Below are 20,175 nucleotides of genomic sequence, written 5' to 3'. Positions count from 1 at the left end.
AAAATCAGGTGGATTGAGCTTCTGTGTCACAGCACCTGCCCTCTGGAACTCACTTCCACCATCTATCAGAAACGAGTAATCATTCTCTACTTTCAAAAAACTTGTCAAGACCTGGTTACATGACAAATATGAGTAATTTGTTGCCTCTGGCCTCTGTTCCTTGGCTATTATTGTGTTCCCTGTTTAATGTATCATTTTTCCCATGATTCACTTGGACCTGTACTCTTCCAACGCTGTGATACCTCTGGGTCTGGGCGTTTACAAAATGTAATAAATACATAAATAAACAAATAAGTATGGATGGGCTCAAGAAAGGGATGTATACTAATTGACCTTTTCTCAATTGATCGCAGGAGAATCGACCTTCTGCACAATTGATCATGAAATGATGGTCAATTAGGACATACCCCCCACTCAATCCAAAACCCCTGCAACCCCCTACCCAATCCCAATCCCATTATATTATTCATCACCCCAAACCCACCCCACACATATATATATATATATATATATTCAATGAAAAAACGTTGTTAAAGGGACGTTATGGTTAAGTTGCGCTACTAAACACCTATGAAATTCAGTGAAAAAACTTTGTTAAAGGGACGTTATGGTTAAGTTGCGCTACTAAAAACCTATGAAATTCAGTGAAAAAACTTTGTCAAAGGGACGTTATGGTTCCAAGTAAAACCGAAAAACCCTTGAAATTCGCAAGTTATGGTAAGCTAAACAACCATAACTCGCGCCACCACCGTGCACTGCTAAGACTAACACCCAGGACATCAAAGATGACATCACAAATGTCATTGATGACATCACTGATGACATCACATGTGTATGTACTTTTCATGAAATATGTGTACAAGGGATTATTATTATAATGTTGCGAAACAAGTGTCAAGGATCATTGCAATAAATATCATACCCTAATTAGTGCATTGAACGATGCATTGATATAAATAGCATTCTATTATGGGGTTCTATCTAGTATACTAATCTACTCATACAGAAACATAACATTGTGTGCAGCGTACAAGATGAAAGTATAATATTCGTAATGTTAATATGTTGAATAATGAAATGATAATTGTTTTCTTAATAGATTTTTGTGTACTGTGAAATATGTGAAATATGTAATACGTAGCTAATAAAACACATGTAGTACATAATTGCATTACTATAGACAAAACACAAAGACACAAGAACACATACTAATATGGGTATATGCAGGGAAAGTGAAGTTAGCAAAAAAGCACAAGTAGTAGCAGAAACAATTCATAACAACTGATTATTTTCATGCAAATAAATGAGGGAGAGAGACATACGGGGCATGAGCGGGAGGGGGAGAGACACACGGGACATGAGCGGGGGGTGGGGGGGAGGGGGAGAGAAACACGGGGCATGAGCCGAGGTGGGCGGGAGGGGGAAAGACACGGGGCAAGAGCGGGGGTGGGCGAGAGGGGGAAAGAGACACGGGGCAAGAGCGGGGGTGGGCGGGAGGGGGAAAGAGACACGGGGCAAGCGCGGGGTGGGTGGGAGGGGGAAAGAGACACAGGGCAAGAGCGGGAGTGTGGGGGGTACAGGAGACAGACACGGGGCATGAGCGGGGGGTGGGGGGGCAACAGGAGAGAGACACGGGTCATGAGCGGGTGGGGGGAACAGGAGACAGACACAGGGCATGAGCGGGGGGGCAACAGGAGACAGACACGGGACATGAGCGGGGGGTGGGGGGGAGGGGGAGAGAAACACGGGGCATGAGCCGGGGTGGGCGGGAGGGGGAAAGACACGGGGCAAGAGCGGGGGTGGGCGAGAGGGGGAAAGAGACACGGGGCAAGAGCGGGGGTGGGCGGGAGGGGGAAAGAGACACGGGGCAAGCGCGGGGTGGGTGGGAGGGGGAAAGAGACACAGGGCACGAGCGGGGGTGTGGGGGGTACAGGAGACAGACACGGGGCATGAGCGGGGGGTGGGGGGGGGCAACAGGAGAGAGACACGGGTCATGAGCGGGTGGGGGGAACAGGAGACAGACACAGGGCATGAGCGGGGGGGCAACAGGAGACAGACACGGGGCATTAGCGGGGGCGTGGGGGTACAGGAGACAGACACGGGGCATGAGCGGGGTTTGGGGGTACAGGAGAGAGACACGGGGCATGAGCGGGGGTGGGTGGAACAGGAGACAGACACGGGGCATGAGCGGGGGGTGGGGGGAACAACAGAGACAGACACGGGGCATGAGCGGGGGGTGGGGGGCAACAGGAGACAGGCACGGGGCATGAGCGGGGGTTGGGGGGCAACAGGAGACAGAGTAACGGGGCATGAGCGGGGGTGGGGAGAACAGGAGACAGACACGGGGTATGAGCGGGGGGTGGGGGGCAACAGGAGACAGACACGGGGCATGAGCGGGGGTGGGGGGCAACAGGAGAGACACGGGGCATGAGCAGGGGGTGGGGGGAACAGGAGACAGACACGGGGCATGAGCGAGGGGTGGGGGGAACAGGAGACAGACACGGGGCATGAGCGGGGGGTGGGGGGAACAACAAACACGGGGCATGAGCGGGGGATGGGGAGAACAGAGACGGGGCATGAGCGGGGGGTGGGGGGCAACAGGAGACAGACACGGGGCATGAGCAGGGGGTGGGAGGAACAGGAGACAGACACGGGGCATGAGCGGGGGGTGGGGAGAACAGGAGACAGACACGGGGCATGAGCGGAGGGGTGGGGGGCAACAAGAGAGAGACATGGGGCATGAGCGGGTGGGGGAACAGGAGACAGACACGGGGCATGAGCGGTGGGGGGAACAGGAGACAGACACGGGGCATGAGCGGGGGGGTGGAGGGCAAAAGGCGATAGAAATGGGGCATGAGCGGGGCGTGGGGGGAACAGGACACAGACACGGGGCATGAGCAGGGGGTGGGGAGAACAGGAGACAGACACGGCACATGAGGGGAACAGGAGACAGATACGGCACATGAGGGGAACAGGAGACAGATACGGGGCATGAGCGGGGGGTGGGGAGAACAGGAGACAGACACGGGCATGAGCGGAGGGAACAGACGACAGACACGGGGCATGAGCGGGGGGGTGGGGGGAAGGGGAGAGAGACACACGGGGCATGAGCGGGGGTGGGGGGAGGGAGAGAGACACACGGGGCATGAGCGGGGGGTGGGCGGGAGGGAGAGAGACACACGGGGCATGAGCGGGGGGTGGGCGGGAGGGAGAGAGAGACACACGGGGCATGAGCGGGGGGTGGGCGGGTGGGAGAGAGAGACACACAGGGCATAAGTGGGGGTGGAGGGAGGGAGAGAGACACACGGGGCATGAGCGGGGGTGGGGGGGAAGGAGAGAGACACACGGGGCATGAGCAGGGGTGGGGGGGAGGGAGAGAGACATGCGGGGCAGTGGGGGGGAGGGAGAGAGACACACGGGGCATGAGCGGGGGAGGGGGGGAGGGAGAGAGACATACGGGGCATGAGCGGGAGGGGGAGAGACACACGGGACATGAGCGGGGGGTGGGGGGAGGGGGAGAGAAACACGGGGCATGAGCCGGGGTGGGCAGGAGGGGGAAAGACACGGGGCAAGAGCGGGGGTGGGTGAGAGGGGGAAAGAGACACGGGGCAAGAGCGGGGGTGGGCGGGAGGGGGAAAGAGACACGGGGCAAGCGCGGGGTGGGTGGGAGGGGGAAAGAGACACAGGGCAAGAGCGGGAGTGGGCGGGAGGGGGAAAGAGACACAGGGCAAGAGCGGGGGTGGGCGGGAGGGGGAAAGAGACACGGGGCAGGAGTGGGGGTAGGCGGGATGGGGAAAGAGACACAGGGGAAAGGGCGGGGGTGGGCGGGAGGGAGCAAGAGCGGGGGTCGGTGGGAGGGGTAAAGAGACACGGGGCAAGAACAGGGGTGGGCAGGAGGGGGAAAGAGACACGGGACAAGAGCGGGGGTGGGTGGGAGGGTGCAAGAGCAGGGGTGGGTGGGAGGGGGAAAGAGACACAGGGCAAGAGCGGGGGTGGGCGGGAGGGGGAAAGACACACGGGGCAAGAGCGGGGGTGGGCGGGAGGGGGAAAGACACACGGGGCAAGAGCAGGGGTGGGGGGGAGGGAGACAGACACATGGGGCAAGAGCGGGGGTGGGGGCGAGGGAGACAGACACACGGGGCAAGAGCAGGGGTGGGGGGAGGGAGACAGACACATGGGGCAAGAGCGGGGGGTGGGGGATAGAGAGAGAGACACACGAAGCATGAGCGGGGGGTGGGGGAAGGGGAGAGAGACACGGGGCATGAGCAGGAGGGAGAGAGACACACGGGGCATGAGCGGGGGTGGGGGGAGGGAGAGAGACACACAGGGCATGAACGGGGGGAATGGGCGGGAGGGGGAGAGACACACGGGGCATGAGCGGGGGTGGGCGGGAGGGGTAGAGAAACACACGTGGCATGAGCGGGGGGTGGGCGGGAGGGAGAGAGACAGACGGGGCATGAGCAGGGGGTGGGCGGGAGGGGGAGAGACACACGGGGCATGAGTGGGGGTGGGGGGGAGGGAGAGAGACACATGGGACATGAGCGGGAGGTGGGCGGTGGGCAGCGGGTGGGAAGAGACACACGGACATGAGCGGGGGGTGGGCGGCGGGTGGGGAGAGACACACTGGACATGAGCGGGGGTGGGTGGCGGGTGGGGAGAGACACACGGGACATGAGCGGGGGGTGGGGAGAGACACACGGACATGAGCGGGGGGTGGGGAGAGACACACGGACATGAGCGGGGGGTGGGCGGCGGGTGGGGAGAGACACACGGACATGAGCGGGGGGTGGGCGGCGGGTGGGGAGAGACACACGGACATGAGCGGGGGGTGGGCGGCGGGTGGGGAGAGACACACGGGACATGAGCGGGGGGTGGGGAGAGACACACAGACATGAGCGGGGGGTGGGGAGAGACACACGGACATGAGCGGGGGGTGGGCGGCAGGTGGGGGGAGACACACGGACATGAGCGGGGGGTGGGCGGCGGGTGGGGAGAGACACACGGACATGAGCGGGGGGTGGGAAAGACACACGGGGGTGGGAGAGACACACGGGGCATGAGCGGGGGGTGGGTGGGTGGTCGAGTCGAGCGGGGCATGAGCGGGAGGGAGAAAGACACACGGACATGAGCGGGGGGTGGGCGGGAGGGAGAAAGACACACAGACCTGAGCGGGGGGTGGGCAGGAGGGAGAAAGACACACGGACATGAGCGGGGGGTGGGAGGAACAGGAGACAGACACACTGTGCAGGCGGGATACAAAGCCTCTCATGCGAGGAACAAAGATGGCGGGCGTCTCTGAAGCCAGACGCACTGCACACTTTCACGCATCCAATGAGAGAGCACGTCAGATGTCCGCGGACATCACGCAAGCTGCTTACCCAATCACCGTCCTGTCCGCGAAGCGAACAGGGAAGTGTGTCCACGAAGCGAACACAGATATCACACATTTTTTTCACTTACATTTTTGTCATTTTTTTAAAAACTACTGGATGGATTTACACCAAATAAAGCAAAGCACGCTTTCGGGACCAAGCCTCCGCTCCTGCCGCAAATTTGGTGTAAATCCGTCTAGCGGTTTGGGCTGTAGGCGTGAGCAAAGTTTTTTCCCATTATGTCTATGGGAAAAAAAAAGTGTTGGGACCCCCCCTATAACTTTGACCCCCCTGGACGAATCCTCACCAAACTTTGCAGAAAAATCCAGAGTGACCCAAACACTCTTTTTGCAAAGTTTGGTGAGGATTCGCCCAGGGAGAGCAAAGTTAAAAGCCGCCCAAAAAGTGCTCTTCCTATGGAAACTGCAACTTAACCATAACTACATGGCCACTACCGTGGCCATGTAATATATATATAAGTAAATTAAAGCAAAATGTCAATTGTGCAGAAGGTCAATTAGGACCACTATTATTAGGTCAATTAGGACAAAAGATCAATTTTAAAAGGTCAATGTGGGTAATACCCAAGAAAGGTTACACTCCAGGTTAATCATTCCTTTGAGCCTCCATATACGTGCATGTTCAGGCACACAATGCCATTGAACCCACCTTCACCCACATTGACCCCCCCTCTCACATCGAAATATGAGCTTAGGGGCTGTTACACCCACTTTGTCTCTTTAAGAGGCCGGGCCCGTGTCACGTGGAGACAGTCACGTGATGCGGTGACGTAAGCGGGAGGGGGAGTAAAGTTTACTTTCACTTTTTACGGTGCTACGAATAAAGGAAGACGTGCACATTCCACGGCGTGGCTGTCATTATTGTATAGGCCCCTTTGGGCCTAACAACCGGCGACGAGGTGTCTCCCAGACCGCCACCTCCTCCTCCTTCTCCTTTATTCTTCCGTCGGCGATCCCGCTCGGAAGCGCAACACCGGCACCTCCAGCCCGTGTTTGACCGCGCCTGATCTCAGGCCCGCCTCCTCCTCCTGCTTCCTATGATCGGCGCGGTTGATCCCACGCCTGCCCTCCTCCTCCTCCACCCGCATTGCGACCCGATCCCGGGTCCGCCTGCCTCCTCCATACGCCTGCAGCAACGTGGGGAGAAACACGTGCTAACCACGTGTATGAAAGCAGCAGCTGCAGCAGCAGGACGCCTGATCCCGGTCCCTCCTATAACCGCGAGCGCGCCTGATCCCAGGCCCATCCATCCCCATCAGTAGCAGCAGCAGCATGCCTGACCCCAGGCCCTCCTGCAAGCACCAGCATGGCTGATCCCAGGCCCACCCACCCACATCAGGGAAGCCAGCCTCTCCTGGGCCCACTTGAAGCGCCCCAGGCATCGACTGCACGGCATTCCGCCAGCAGTCGCACCGGACACTCGACAGCCTCCCCCAAGGTGGGTGACATTTGCGCCGACAACCAGCCCCTGCTCGCCCCCACAGCCCACAGCGCCACGCCCTACACCACCAACATGAGCTCACCCCAAGATCAGCAAGCTCCAGATCACCCTGCTCACACAGGGAGCACAGCAACCACGGCATGGCGCATTCCTCCCCCCCCTTCTCCATGATGCCGCAAGCGGATAAAGGCCCGAGGTGGGCTGAGTGGTTGGAGGACTTTAATACCTTCATTGATGCCACAGGAGAGGAAAGGTCACCACGGCTAAGCAGCATGTTTCTGAACCTAGCAGGAAATGATATCAAAGTCCTATTGAAAACCATCCCACAGGCTGAACAAGCTGATTTCACAGCAATGATTGCAGCACTAAACAGACGGCTAGTAATTGAGCCCAATAGAGACTATGGGCCTCATTACGACCCTGGCGTAGTGGGTTTACGCCAGCGGTATTCGCGGCGGACCCGTCCGCCCTACTACGAGTTCCCGTAGCGCCATGGAGCGTTTTCCGCCTGGTTTTTCCGGGCAGAGAAATCCATGGCGCTACGGGACCTTGTTGTTAATTACGCCACCGTATTTTACGGTGGCGTAATTAACGCCTTCCCCACTCCCATTATACCCTATGGGGCAAAAATGGGAATGGGGAAGGGTAAAATGGGGAATGGGGATTTACCGCCCCGCCAAGGTCGGAATGGGGCGGTAAATCCGCCAACCCCCATGGCGCTATCGGCAGCTTTCCGCCGTGCTCCATGGTGCATTTGGCGCCACGATTTCCGCCAGGGTCGTAATGAGGCCCATGAAAGGTACATATTTAATCAGTGCATGCAAAGGATAGATGAAATGGTGGACGAATTCATCACCCACCTACGAATAAAAGGAGCAAACTGCCAGTTCCATGCGTTCTCACTCGATGAGGCCATACGGTGGAGAGTAATCGAAGGACGTGTATCCCAAACCCTGAAAAAACAGCTTCTCAAAAAGCCCATCACCATTGACGAAATCAGCTAAATGGCAAGAATTCTAGAAAGGGTCGGAAAACAAGTGACGCAGATAACAGGCACCACCTCCACCAAACAGGACAAGAGTGAAACGATAGCAGCGTTACAATCCAATACTGCCAGAACAACAGAAAGAGGACCCAATTCCAACTACGCAATGACGCCAAGAACCCAGCGCCAATGCTATCGCTGTGGTATGGCATTTCCTCACGCAGGGACCTGCCCCACACTGTCCCAGAGATGTGGCAATTGCAGCCGAGAAGGACATTTTCAGTCGGTTTGCAGAGAAGGCAGACCATTTCCAACGCAAAGACCACCGGGGGCCCCCCAGTTCAAAATACCCAACAGAAGCCCACAAACACAAGCATACCAGTCAAGACCATATCAACAAAACCCGAGAAGGTATGTCAGAATGGTTGAAGATGTATACCCTCCAGAGGAAACACAAGGTATGGAAGGATACGAGCAAGTATCCCACATAAGAGACGAATACGACAGACCCCCAGAGCCCCTCGTGCACTACGAAGAGGACCATCAAAGCCTCGAATATCAAGGAGACCAATACAGCCACTATCCGCAGGACGAATATGTCAACCTTATCATGGACGAAGGACAAACACGTGAAGCACCCAGGATACCAGTGGACATAGGAGGAAAACAATTCTGCTTCCTAGTCGACTCGGGAGCCACTGTCAACATAATGGGCCGAAAAGGAGTTCCAACAGATCCACAACAAAGCAGCCCTGACAACATCTGATTCAAAGATATATCAGTGGGGCGCTGCCACCCCCTGCAAACGATTGGCTTATTTGGCCGTTGCCTCATCCACGGCAACCACGCCACCACTACCAGCATCCATGTCATTCACAGCCCAACCAAGGGGAGATGCCTCCTCAGTTACAGAACTGCAACCAGTTTACGGCTCATAGACATACATGTACAGGATGGCGAAAGAATCCTCTCAACAGAACCAACACCAGAGGTGAAAGAATACATGTCTAACGTCCGGTCTGGCCCTGCAGACGCAGAGATGATGTCAAAAGACACCATTATGAAATAATTTCCCCTCATCTGCAAAGGCCTGGGAAAACTAAGATGGCCCCCAGTAAAACTCCACATTGATCCCATGGTCCGACCTGTCCCGCAACACCCACAAAGAGTTGGTTTCCATCTGCAGGCTGCAGTATCAGCTGAAATCAGTCAACTCCTAGACGATGGAATAATCGAGCCTGCAATGGGCCCGACCCCGTGGGTCTCTCCGTTGGTAATTGTGCCGAAAGACGGAGGATTCCTCCGACTCTGTGTGGACATGCGGGTTGCCAACACCGCAATTCAGCGTGAATGACACCCAGGTCCCAGAATTGAGAACATGATTGTCCAAATAAACAAGTCCACCCTCTTCTCAAAACTGGACCTGAACCAAGGGTACCACCAGATGGTGCTCCACCCAGACTCGAGAGGCATTACCACCTTCGCCACGCACGACGGATTATTCTGATACAAGTGCCTACATTTTGGCATAACATCAGCCGCAGAGATTTTTCATGAAGCCATCAGTCAGATCATTCGGCCAATCCGGGGAGCACTGAACTACAGTGATGACATTCTGGTGTATGGAAAGTCCAGGGAAGAACATGATGTCGCTCTCCGAGCCACTTGCAAAGCCATCCAAGAGGCTGGCTTACGCTGAATTTTGACAAATGCTGGTTCAGTAAAACAAGTTAAAATTGTTTGGTGATATATTCTCTGCAGACGGAATGACCCCAGACCCAGACAAATTTGCAACAATCTTCAATCTGCAGGAGCCGTGGCAAATCGCTGATGTACGATCGTTCCTAGGCATGGCTGGGTACTGCACAAGATATATTCTGCATTACGCCACAATGACCGAACCACTCAGAAAGCTCCTCCAAACGGACATACTTTTTTGCTTGGACTGCGGAATGCCAAGAAGCATTCGACACCATCAAGCAAACCCTAGCAGAGGCCAGAAAACTAGCCTATTTTGATCCAGAGTGGCACACCGAAATCGTGGTTGACACCAGCCCGGTAGGTCTGGGTGCCATCCTTGCGCAGACAAACGGAGTTGACACCCACCCGAGACATGTAGCAGCCTATGCCAGCAAGGCTCTGGCACCCCCCGAGTCTGCATACTCTCGAGGTGAAAAGGAGAGTCTAGCGGCAGTCTGGGCGTGTGAACATTTTCACAACTTCATAATAGGAAAGAAATTCACGCTAATCACGGACCATCAAGCCCTACTCTCACTGTTTGGGAATCCGTGAACAAAAATGCCTCCCAGGATCGAGCGATGGGGCATTCCCTTACATGAATACGATTATCAGATCATACATCATCCGGGGGTGAACATAACCCAGTAGACTACCTGTCTCGACATCCAACAGGAAGACCTACGCCAAGACAAGGCGACATAGAGTACATAAGCTATGTCACCACGAATGCCCTGCCTCCAGCAATCTCACTAGAAACGGTCGCACTAGCCTCAGCAGCTGATCCATCCATGGCCCTGGCCATTGACCTCACAGAACACAACAAGTGGAAGGACTACAAGAGAGCACTACTGACACGTCCAGATGCGAATCGAGATGAACTAGACAGACTGGCAAGGATTCATACATAACTGGCCATCAAAGACAAAGCCATACTCCTCAGAGGTTGCAAGATAGTGATCCCAGCGGCCCTGCGGTCAGACATAATAAAGACAGCTCATGAAGGACACTGAGGAGTCGACAACACCAAACGGCAACTCCGATGCCACGTGTGGTTCAAGTTCATCGACGCTTTAGTAGACAGATGGATAAGGAACTGCATGGCATGCCAATGCACGGCCAGAGCTGAGGCGCCACTACCCCTCCAACCAACCCAGATACCGGAGCACCCATGGGAAAGAGTGACAGTAGACTTTTATGGACCGCTCGATTCAGGGGAGTACATACTCTTGTTCATTGATGAACATTCAAGATTCCCTATCGTAAAGAAATCGTCATCTACAGATTTTGCTCAAATCGCAGCCGTCTTCGATGAAGTCGTGAGTGAATGGGGCATCCCTGACGTCATTAAGTCAGACAACGGCCCGCCATTCTGTGGCCATGATTTTGCAACCTTCGCCAAGCACCTAGGGTTCAAACATCAGAAAATAACACCCAGATGGCCGCAGGCCAATGGGATGGCCGAGAGATTCATGTCATTGATCAAAAAGACATTGCAAAGAGCCAGACTAGAAAACGTTGACCCTCACCAGGCCTTGTGCAGGATGCTTCGAGACTACCGGAACACACCACATGAGGCCACCAATAGGACGCCAGCCGAACTCATGGTAAAGTACCATGTTCGCACACAGATCATACGACATCGGGTCAACAAACCTGAAACAGACCCAGAAATCATAGAGAGGGATGCAAATGGGAAAGAACGAACTTGCATCCAGACAGATGAAAGAAGAGGCGCACGCCCAAAAGCCATTCAAGTGGGAGATGAAGTACTAGTGCAACAGGCAACAGTCAAGAAAACTGACCCAAGGTTCGCCCCACAGCCACTCCAAGTCACTGCAGTCAGAGGTATCATGGTGACTGCCGGAAACAAAGAACGAGAGATAACCAGAAACTGCTCTCAGTTCAAGCTCATGACAACTCAGGGAAATGAGAGACTGGAACCCCCAGATACTGAGCCATTGATACTGGATCCGCGAAATACACTATGGACACCTCCAAGATTCTCACCTCGCACAGGAACAAAGAGGATAGAGAGACCAGAAGAGGATTCAGGAGAAGCCACTAGTGGTCGACCTCAACGAGCCGTGAAGAAGCCAGCTAGGCTGGTGGAAGAATGTTGAGAGTGTTTTAAGGACATTTGTCCGGGGGTGATGTTACACCCACTCTGTCTCTTTAAGAGGCCGGGCCCGTGTCACGTGGAGACATTCATGTGACGCGGTGACGTAAGCGGGAGGGGGAGTAAAGTTTACTTTCACTTTGTACGGTGCTACGAATAAAGGAAGACGTGCACACTCCACGGTTTGTCTGTCATTACTGTATAGGCCCCCTCCGGGCCTAACAGGGTCAGGGCTTCCTTCGACGTTGCATCGTCCATGAGCCTTTCCTGAAACTGGCGGGTAAGTCCTTCTTGCTGGCTGCGTTATCATTTTACTTTGTTTGTGCAGAGAAATGTACTTTCAAAAATGCAGTAATACCTTCAAGCTGCTACTTTCAAAAAAGGCTTCCTTCACCTCTGTATACTGCCTTTTACTATCTGATAGTTGGTCCCCACACCAGACCTTGGGGCTAGAAGAATGGAGGTGCAGACTCCAAGTTTGCCCCACCCAGTTTCTTAAGTGGCCCCTCCCATCACTAAGTAGTCCTCCCTCCCCAAAATGTAGGTTTCGTTTCGCCCCTGTACATGTTCTATATCTTTTTTAGTTTAGGCTGAAAGTTGCCATAGCCAACTTGACCAAAATATTACTGCTGTCTACTGTGGGCTGTTGGATTCGTGTGAGGATACACAATACTAACACTACACCAACTCCCAGCCCCATACTTGAAAAGAGGGCTACATGTAAGCTAAGAAAGCAGAATTGACAAATTGGGCAATTCACTCCCTAGAAAGCCCTGCCAGGAGGGAAAAATCAGACTGGTGCAGATTTCCCCAGGATGCAGGCTACGTTTAGGCTACCTTTTGGCTTGTGACCATTTGGACATATCCTTAATTACTCTTGCTTTGGAGGTGAGGAAAGGGTGGCGTCATGCAGTGGTGATGCCCGCCAGGGGGAGGGTCACTGAAAAGAGATGGAATAGGTAGATTGGCCAGCAAGCAGCATGAAAGCATCCAGGACTGGTCTTCTGCTGTTTGAGGGCTGCCTCGCTGCATGACACATCATTACCTTGTGACGCAGCTATTTTAGAAATGGGTTTCAAAGGTTTCTCTTACTGAGTCAGTGCATCTGATTGGAGAGGTGTACACACTGGTGTGTATGGAGGCAAACCGATGTACACATACATATACTGTTGAAGATAGAATGCGCTTTTTCCCCACAACGTGAGAATACGGTGTTTGAAACATGTAAACACATCTGGCCTCAAATGCTTGCTTCCATAGAGTATTGTGCACATGCAGAGTCCTCACATGTGTCAAGGCTCGAAGAAATGGCCCATTCAGTGCTGGTTTCCACTTTGCATTCGGCAACTTAGTCCTTTATTGTTTTCACAGGACTTCTGGGGGATGGGGAAATAGAATAGAAAATCAGGAATGGATGGCACACCGACCCCCGATGCGGGGCACATTGTCATATGTCATTGTCATGTGTTTCCTTTAGAAATGAAATTGAGTTACCGCTTTTCTAAAAAAAAAATATGTTACGTCTTCACTTTGGCTTCACATAAAATACTTAATGCACATTTCATTAGGGCCCCTTTAGGGTGGGTGTTTTGTTCGTAGAATACCACTGGAGGTAATTAAACAAATCTGCCCAATTACGTAAATACCTCTGGCCCAGTGGTAACACTAGTGGTACTTCTGGAATACCGAAAGCAGTATTCTAGAAATACCACTTTTTTATTAACTGCACAAAAGGGTCATTGTTGAACAGTGGTGGTGGGGTAGATATCTGGGAAGCCCACTTTCCCACCCTCTTCCAATTTTCCCAGAACAACAGTAGCATACTGTATTGAAGGAAAGTCTGTGCGCGTCCCTTCTGTACAGAAACAAAAAATGGCAAACAAATGTGGGACGTTATACAATTCCGGTATACATTGTGTGTGCAACTGCAGCACCATGAACCCTTTACAGTGGCAATGCTTACACATGCTTTGGGCACCAGCGTCATGAATGTGTTTTATAGGAGGCATGCTGGCACATATATTTTGAGAGTCCAGGCATCTTGGAAGTGCTTTGCAGTGGGAATGCTGGCATACATTGAATCCTCAGGAATCATGAAAATGTGTTTAAATGTTGTGTCTACTGTTGGAGACCCACCCTTCTGAATTTATTGTAAAATATATGGCTTTTTACCCACATGTTTTCATTGTCAGAAATTGTGCTACAAAATGTAAAATTACAACACATTATTTAATACAGTTTTTGCAGCAAATAACCCATTATTAAGGTGTCCCCCACTATGCTTGTCCTCTTATGCTAATTCAAGAGAAATATAAAGGCCCCTTTTGGTAATTCAGGGGAACTTCCAATCTGTTATTATGAGGTGGCCAAGCCACAGGGGACTGGTTTGTCCATCCGCTGTCTGATGTGCCTGCCAGATGATGAATGGAGGGGGTTGCCCTCGGCTCACCCTCCCCTGAGACGAGGGATTCAGAGGTATACTACAAGGATGGCAATACTTCAAAAAGAAATAGGGGAGTACAATTCCCAGCAAGCCCTGGGTCTGGCAGAAACAGATAGCGGAAGAGAATTAGGCCATGCACAGTCAACAAACTCAAACCATGGAAGAGAAGAAAACAGAGAACTTTTGTTGAAATCCCATACTTGACACTCCGAAGCAAAGCCACAGATCGGAATTTCCACAATGGCTTACTGTGGAACCACAGACTTGCTCACAAGTCATCCCAAGATTCTGCTGATGGCCTGGCACATACTTAAAGCCTTCGAATCATGCCCAATACCTAACTCAATGAAAGCCCCACTAGAGAGAAAGCCAATCCAAAGTCCTGAAACAAGCAACCTGACAGGAAGACCAATCCTGGGCCGGCTTACAAAGACATCCACTTGTGTATAAAAGAGGCTTGGAAAAGCATTGAAAGGCGAAAGCTGGGAAGGAGCAGATGTGTACTCAATGGTCCCTGGATTCCTGGGGAAACTGTCACTTGCAATGAGGTACTATACCTGTTGTCGGCTGTTCAGCGGAAACTCTTCCATATGCATAACAGAGAACACACCATCAGGAGAATTGGTGTGAAGGTGGAATCCTGATCAAAGTTCTAGAATACAGGACTAAGCATAGAAAGGCCTGAGGGATGGGCATTTCCACAATAAGCATAAGGAGAAGAACCTCTATCAGGAGTGATAGAATATTGTCTGCGGAAAAGGAGGCCTGACTGCCTAAAAAGGAAGCCCTCTCCCTGATGGGGGAGGAATACTCATTGCAGCGTGGGAATCGAGCACTGTGAGCCAAAGGCCCGTGGAGAGGCCTATACGAGTTGACTCTTGGAAACTAGATTTTGTGAAGAGACTATTGGGAATTAAGAGAATTGCATTTTGAGAACCTGAGGTTGTGGAGAGGTCAAGGAGAATTAAGTATGTGAAGAAGAGGCAGTGGAAAGGCCTAGTAGATTTTCACACTGTGAACAAAGGCTCTTTGGAGAGAATGTGAGAAGAGGAGACCCTGGAGAGGTCAGAATCACGAGTAGTCCATGGAAGGGATAATGCAGAGAAGCAGCTTGTGTTTATTTGTTTAGAGAATACAGTTTGCAAATGAACGATTAGGATTGTAAACACTTTTGTTAGCCATATTTTGGAGAATGTTTCTTTTGTAGTATAAGATTAGCCAGAACGTTGAAGGAATTGATAAGAGTAGACTTGAACTTGTTTGTTAGCCATACATTTTGGTCTTTGTTTAATGAAATTGGGCATCCATGGTGAGACAAAGTCTTCTAAGCTTAGGTTAAGATTTATGTTGCAAAAAGTTAAGATGATGATGTGCAGGGAGCACCTGTTGAACTCCCACCTTGCGCTGTCTCATCCTTGATACTGTTTTGCACACTCATTCTGTAATATTTCTAGATCAAGTAACGTTAATGGAAGCTTTTTAACATAAACTTTTGGTTTCCTTTATGTCATTGTTTCGACGTACATGCACATGGTGGCAGAAGTGGGATGAATATCTCAATACAATGAGCCTAGCTCATTGTAAAAATGCTCATAGAGTTCTAAAAGTCTGCTGAATCTCCAGAATGTTACACTTCCACTTCGAGCCACACCAGGCTCTTATGGCCTTGATCTCTTTAGTGTGGAGCAAGTAGCTACTCTGGCAGGATGAACGATTAACATTAAATATGGCTGCATGTATACTCACCCACCTGAATGTACGTATGGCAGTGTGGACTCCCCATCCCCCAGAAATCTAGCCTCATGCTTTTCCACTCACTGGGCGCAAAAGCAGAGGTGACTGGTAATGACTATAGAGGAGAGGAAAAAGTCATCCTGGCTAATGATGGGTTTGAGGGCTAGGTCATTCATGTCAGAGACCCCTAGCCTAACTAAAATGCAAGTGGCCCTTAGTCATGAGGCAGTGGCAGTAAACTCTCTAGAACCAGCTATGAGAGGCAGAAGATGATCATTACCTCACACACTTCTATCGGACACCACAAACCCTCTAATACCTAGAAGGGTGTTAAGGTCTTTGAGACCCCCCTCTCCTCACTTTGCTAATTCCAAGAGAAACAGCTATCCACTGAGAGATTCCTTCTGCAATGTTATTATTTCTAAATAATTTACCTCCTTAGTATGGGTGTTTTTCCAGCTCCACCTTAAAAAACACAGACTTAATATAAGATTGTTAACATCACCTTATGGTTCTCTGGTTGCTTCTTGACCTCCCTACATCCTCCACTAAAAATGTTCAGCAGCTGCAAGTGACCATTAATCACTAGAATGCTGGTGACCCCTCAGGAGGCCACCACTGTTGCACCAAAAGCTACCGTGCAGAAAGAACCTAACCGTCTCAACTGCACATATTCTAGGACAGAGATGCTGGTAGAAGGAGCTCTTGAAGTGCACCTACCCCTCTTCCCACAAATAGGAATTGTGGGAGCAGAGATAGCAGGCAGCTGCAGAAATGACCTTCACACGTCCTGTCACGTTCCAGGCTGTTGTTGAATTTGCATATGCACTGTCACATCATATCCTTGCACTCTTTGTCACACATGCTCAAACTTCCTACCCCTACATGGTAACTGTGTGGTCATGCGGCATGCCTTGCCGTGGGCTTCACACTGCCGTTCTCACACTCACTTATTCACCCATCCTCACAAATAGATGTCTCTATCCTCACACTCATCTATTGATCCCTACATGCTTATTTATTAATCTAGTCACTTATTCATGTTTCCCTCCATACATCCCCACACTATCATATGTCCTCAAACTTTCATGTATTCCTCCATTGTCAGAATCTTTCATTCATTCCTACAGCATCATATTCTTAGCTATTTGCACCCGGGAAGGGCGCTGAGCCAGTAAGGTGACAAAATTAGCAGGCAAGCTTACACAATCACCACCCGCTGTCCCAGCCACCCGAAGCCCTTCTTTATTTCTCTTCCTATTGCGGTGAGGCAACATGGAGCCTCTCCCTGCTGCCCTCCACACCAAAATATCCTGCTTTGCCCTCTGCACCCCCTCCACTTACTTGCTGGACGCAGCATTGCGCTCTGGTCCCGACTTCCTCCCGTCTGGCTGCCATGGACATGGAAAAGGGACGTTCTCCCTTTTCCATTTGGTGGCAGACATTTTTTTTTTTTTATTTTCTTTTTTCGTTTTACATCCCTGTAAGATCCGCCCTGGTACAAGTCATTCAATTAGCCAACACTTGAGGGTTGTGGTCTGCAACGCTTTGACTAAAGTTAACACATATGTTAGACAAAAGGGGAATAATGAAGGTTACAAAATTAAAGGGGCAAGAAAGTAGATGAAAGATAGGGTTACTAGTTAAAGCATAGCCCAGCTTCACAGAACCCTGGTTCCCAACTATACCTGGCAGAGTCACCCAAGGAATGGCATGGAAGGTGAAGGCCGCCCCCAGGAGAATGTGTGACAACTTTGGCGAGGTTGGGGTTCAGAAGTGTTTTTTATGAGAACTTCAAACTCACATCCTTCTTTCATTTAAATACCATAATGTCTCTAATTTGGGGTGTAGGCTTTTAATTGTCCTGCAATGTGTACACAAAAGGGTGCTTACATATATATATATATGTGTGTGCTAGACATTACAAGTATGTTGCTATCTTCATGGGGGACAACGCTCACAAAAAATGGGAGCACTTGGCCAATGATCAGAATGCAAAGGCAGACATGTGGTGCTGTCTCTTTTGTGTTTACAAAGTTCCGTGATGCATGTGCTGGGCTTTAAATTGCTGGGGCACGTGGAGAGAAAAAAAGCGCAGGAGTGGGACTTGAATGCTCTAGAAAGCAGATGGATAAGAAAAGAACAGCAGAGCAAGAAATGTGGCTAAACAAAATCAACTTGAAATGCGGCCAAATCAATGTGAGCTCAGTTGGAGCCTAAACCGGGTAGGTTTGACAGCGTCTGGGAAGTGAGTATGGAGGATTCAGTACACTCTCTTTGGCATTACCCAAGAACAACCAGCGTTCACATGCGGGGACACAACTCTTTATAGAAACTATGTTGTAGAGCCTGGGTCGAATAGTCTTGATATTTATTTTATCTGCCTGTCTTAAGTTTGTAAATGCCATGACCTTGTACAGTGCTTAATGCTAAGATATACTATGTATGAGCTACCGGTTTTTGCTGATAATTGTCCCTAAGGCATGACCATACCCCACATTGATGGGGCTGTGACACCCTTGTCTACTGAGTGAGGGCTGCACGGGTGGGGGTTGGCGGAGTGGAGGGGTAATCAGTGCACACACCGAAACCTGTGAGGTTGGAACCACCCGGGATCAAATATTCAGTGTGATATTTGATCAGAGATCCAATCCTCCATCTTTTCAATGTCCATCCGGCAGAGAAGCTCACTCAAGTGGCCACAAAGTGAACCCTGGTGCGCAACAAAAGCACCTAAATGAATAAGTGGACCCTATAAAGGAGACTTGCTGAACAGTCAAACGTGAGCATTGTATTTGTAAATGATGGCAGGTGAACTTCCTGTCATAGGTTTATGCGATATGTGTGGACCCCTCCCATCTGAGAGTCAGGGATGGGATGGAGCACATCTGTAAGGCAGAATGTTCTGGCTGTGATTGGATGGCCTCGGCGGCAGTAACTAACAGAGGGGAAGTGAGGAAGAACCTTTGAGCTGGGAAGTCGACATAGAGGGTCAGCAGAGAGGTAGAGTTGGAATGTGAGGCAATTCATTGTTAGGTGCAGAGGTGAATTTGAATTGGCAGGTGGTGCATTGTTGACTACAGAGGTAGATTTGAACTGGAAGGCGGTGCATTGTTGAATGGAAAGTTAGAGATAGAATGGGAGATGGTGCATTGTTAAATGTGAAGATGTAGAGTTGGAATGGAAGGTGCTGCACTGTTAAATGTCCAGGGGTAGAGGTCTAAACGTAGACGGTGCATTGTTTCATGCAGTGTTAGAGTTGGAATAGGAGGTGGTGCGTTGTGAAATATGCAGGGGTAGAATTGGAATGTGAGGTGGTGCATTATTGAGTGTTGAGGCAGAGTTGGAATGGGAGGTGGCGCATTGTTGAGTATTGACGCAGAGTTGGAATGGGAGGCAGTACATTGTTGAGTGTTGAGACAGAGTCGGGATGGGAGTGGGTGCATTGTTGAGTGTTGAGACAGAGTAGGAATGGGAGGTGGTGCATTGTTGAGTACAGAGGTGGAGTTGGAATGGGAAGTAGTGGATTGTTGTGCTCTGAAGTAGAGTTGGATCAGTGCATTTAGGACATACAGAACATGCTGAAGGTAGAGCTGGGGAACGACTGTTTCTTGCTGGTACCACATTCACAGGAGTTTAGAGCAACCTATATCTGCAGAACGACTCTATCACTATCTGCTCTACATGCTAGGATCATTACAGCAATTACTCTGTGTAACTAACCGCTTTATTCCTCTCACTTCATTGGTAGGATGCCTCAATGAACTGAGGGTTCACTACATCTCTCTTGTGTTTTAGGGAAGAATTGATGACGTCTTCCTCCTTTGACAACCTAGAGGTTCTCCTGGACTCCTTTGGGCCAGTCCGCGATTGCACCAAGGAGAACGGCGGTTGCAGTAAGAATTTTCGGTGCATATCGGACCGCAAGCTGGATTCCTCTGGCTGCGTGGTGAGTACAGCTGGCTCATCAGTGTTTTCAAGAGTTTATCATCTCATGCCTTGGAAAGCTGATAAACATATTGTGTCTTCCTGTGAAGCCGCCATCTGCTTGCCATATGTGCCGCTCTTCGCTGGGACCTAGGTTGGCCTTTGGTTGATTGGAAACCGCACGAGTCTATCAACATTACCTATAAATAACGTCGGAGAATTAACACTTTTGAAATAAAAATTAAAAAACCTTTAAGTTTGAATTGTAAACTCAAAATCAATCCCTTGCAAAATACTTTCAATCGTGACTAGTCTGTTAAAGTGCCAACATGCCTCGCCTGCGAGGCTTTAGTGCATTTTAAACAAGTATCTTCCTGGTTTCTATTCGCCCCACTTT

At 50.8% G+C, this 20,175-nt stretch overlaps 1 protein-coding gene across 2 annotated transcripts in view; it reads left to right on the top strand.

The window, feature by feature from the left end:
- The window catches only part of ASTN1 (astrotactin 1), a 1,300,999-nt gene that overhangs the window by 874,925 nt on the left and 405,899 nt on the right, over nucleotides 1-20,175 (top strand). For both annotated transcript variants that reach the window (XM_069641148.1, XM_069641147.1), the window contains one exon: nucleotides 19,650-19,800. In XM_069641148.1, coding sequence (XP_069497249.1) covers nucleotides 19,650-19,800 — 151 coding nt within the window. The remainder of the gene's footprint in view (nucleotides 1-19,649; nucleotides 19,801-20,175) is intronic.

Source organism: Ambystoma mexicanum, chromosome 1q (assembly GCF_040938575.1).
Source record: "Ambystoma mexicanum isolate Mex_15411 chromosome 1q, UKY_AmexF1_1, whole genome shotgun sequence".
Taxonomy (NCBI): Eukaryota; Metazoa; Chordata; class Amphibia; order Caudata; family Ambystomatidae; genus Ambystoma; species Ambystoma mexicanum.
Note: the sequence above shows the minus strand (reverse complement) of the source record. Positions and strands in the feature narration are given on the sequence as shown.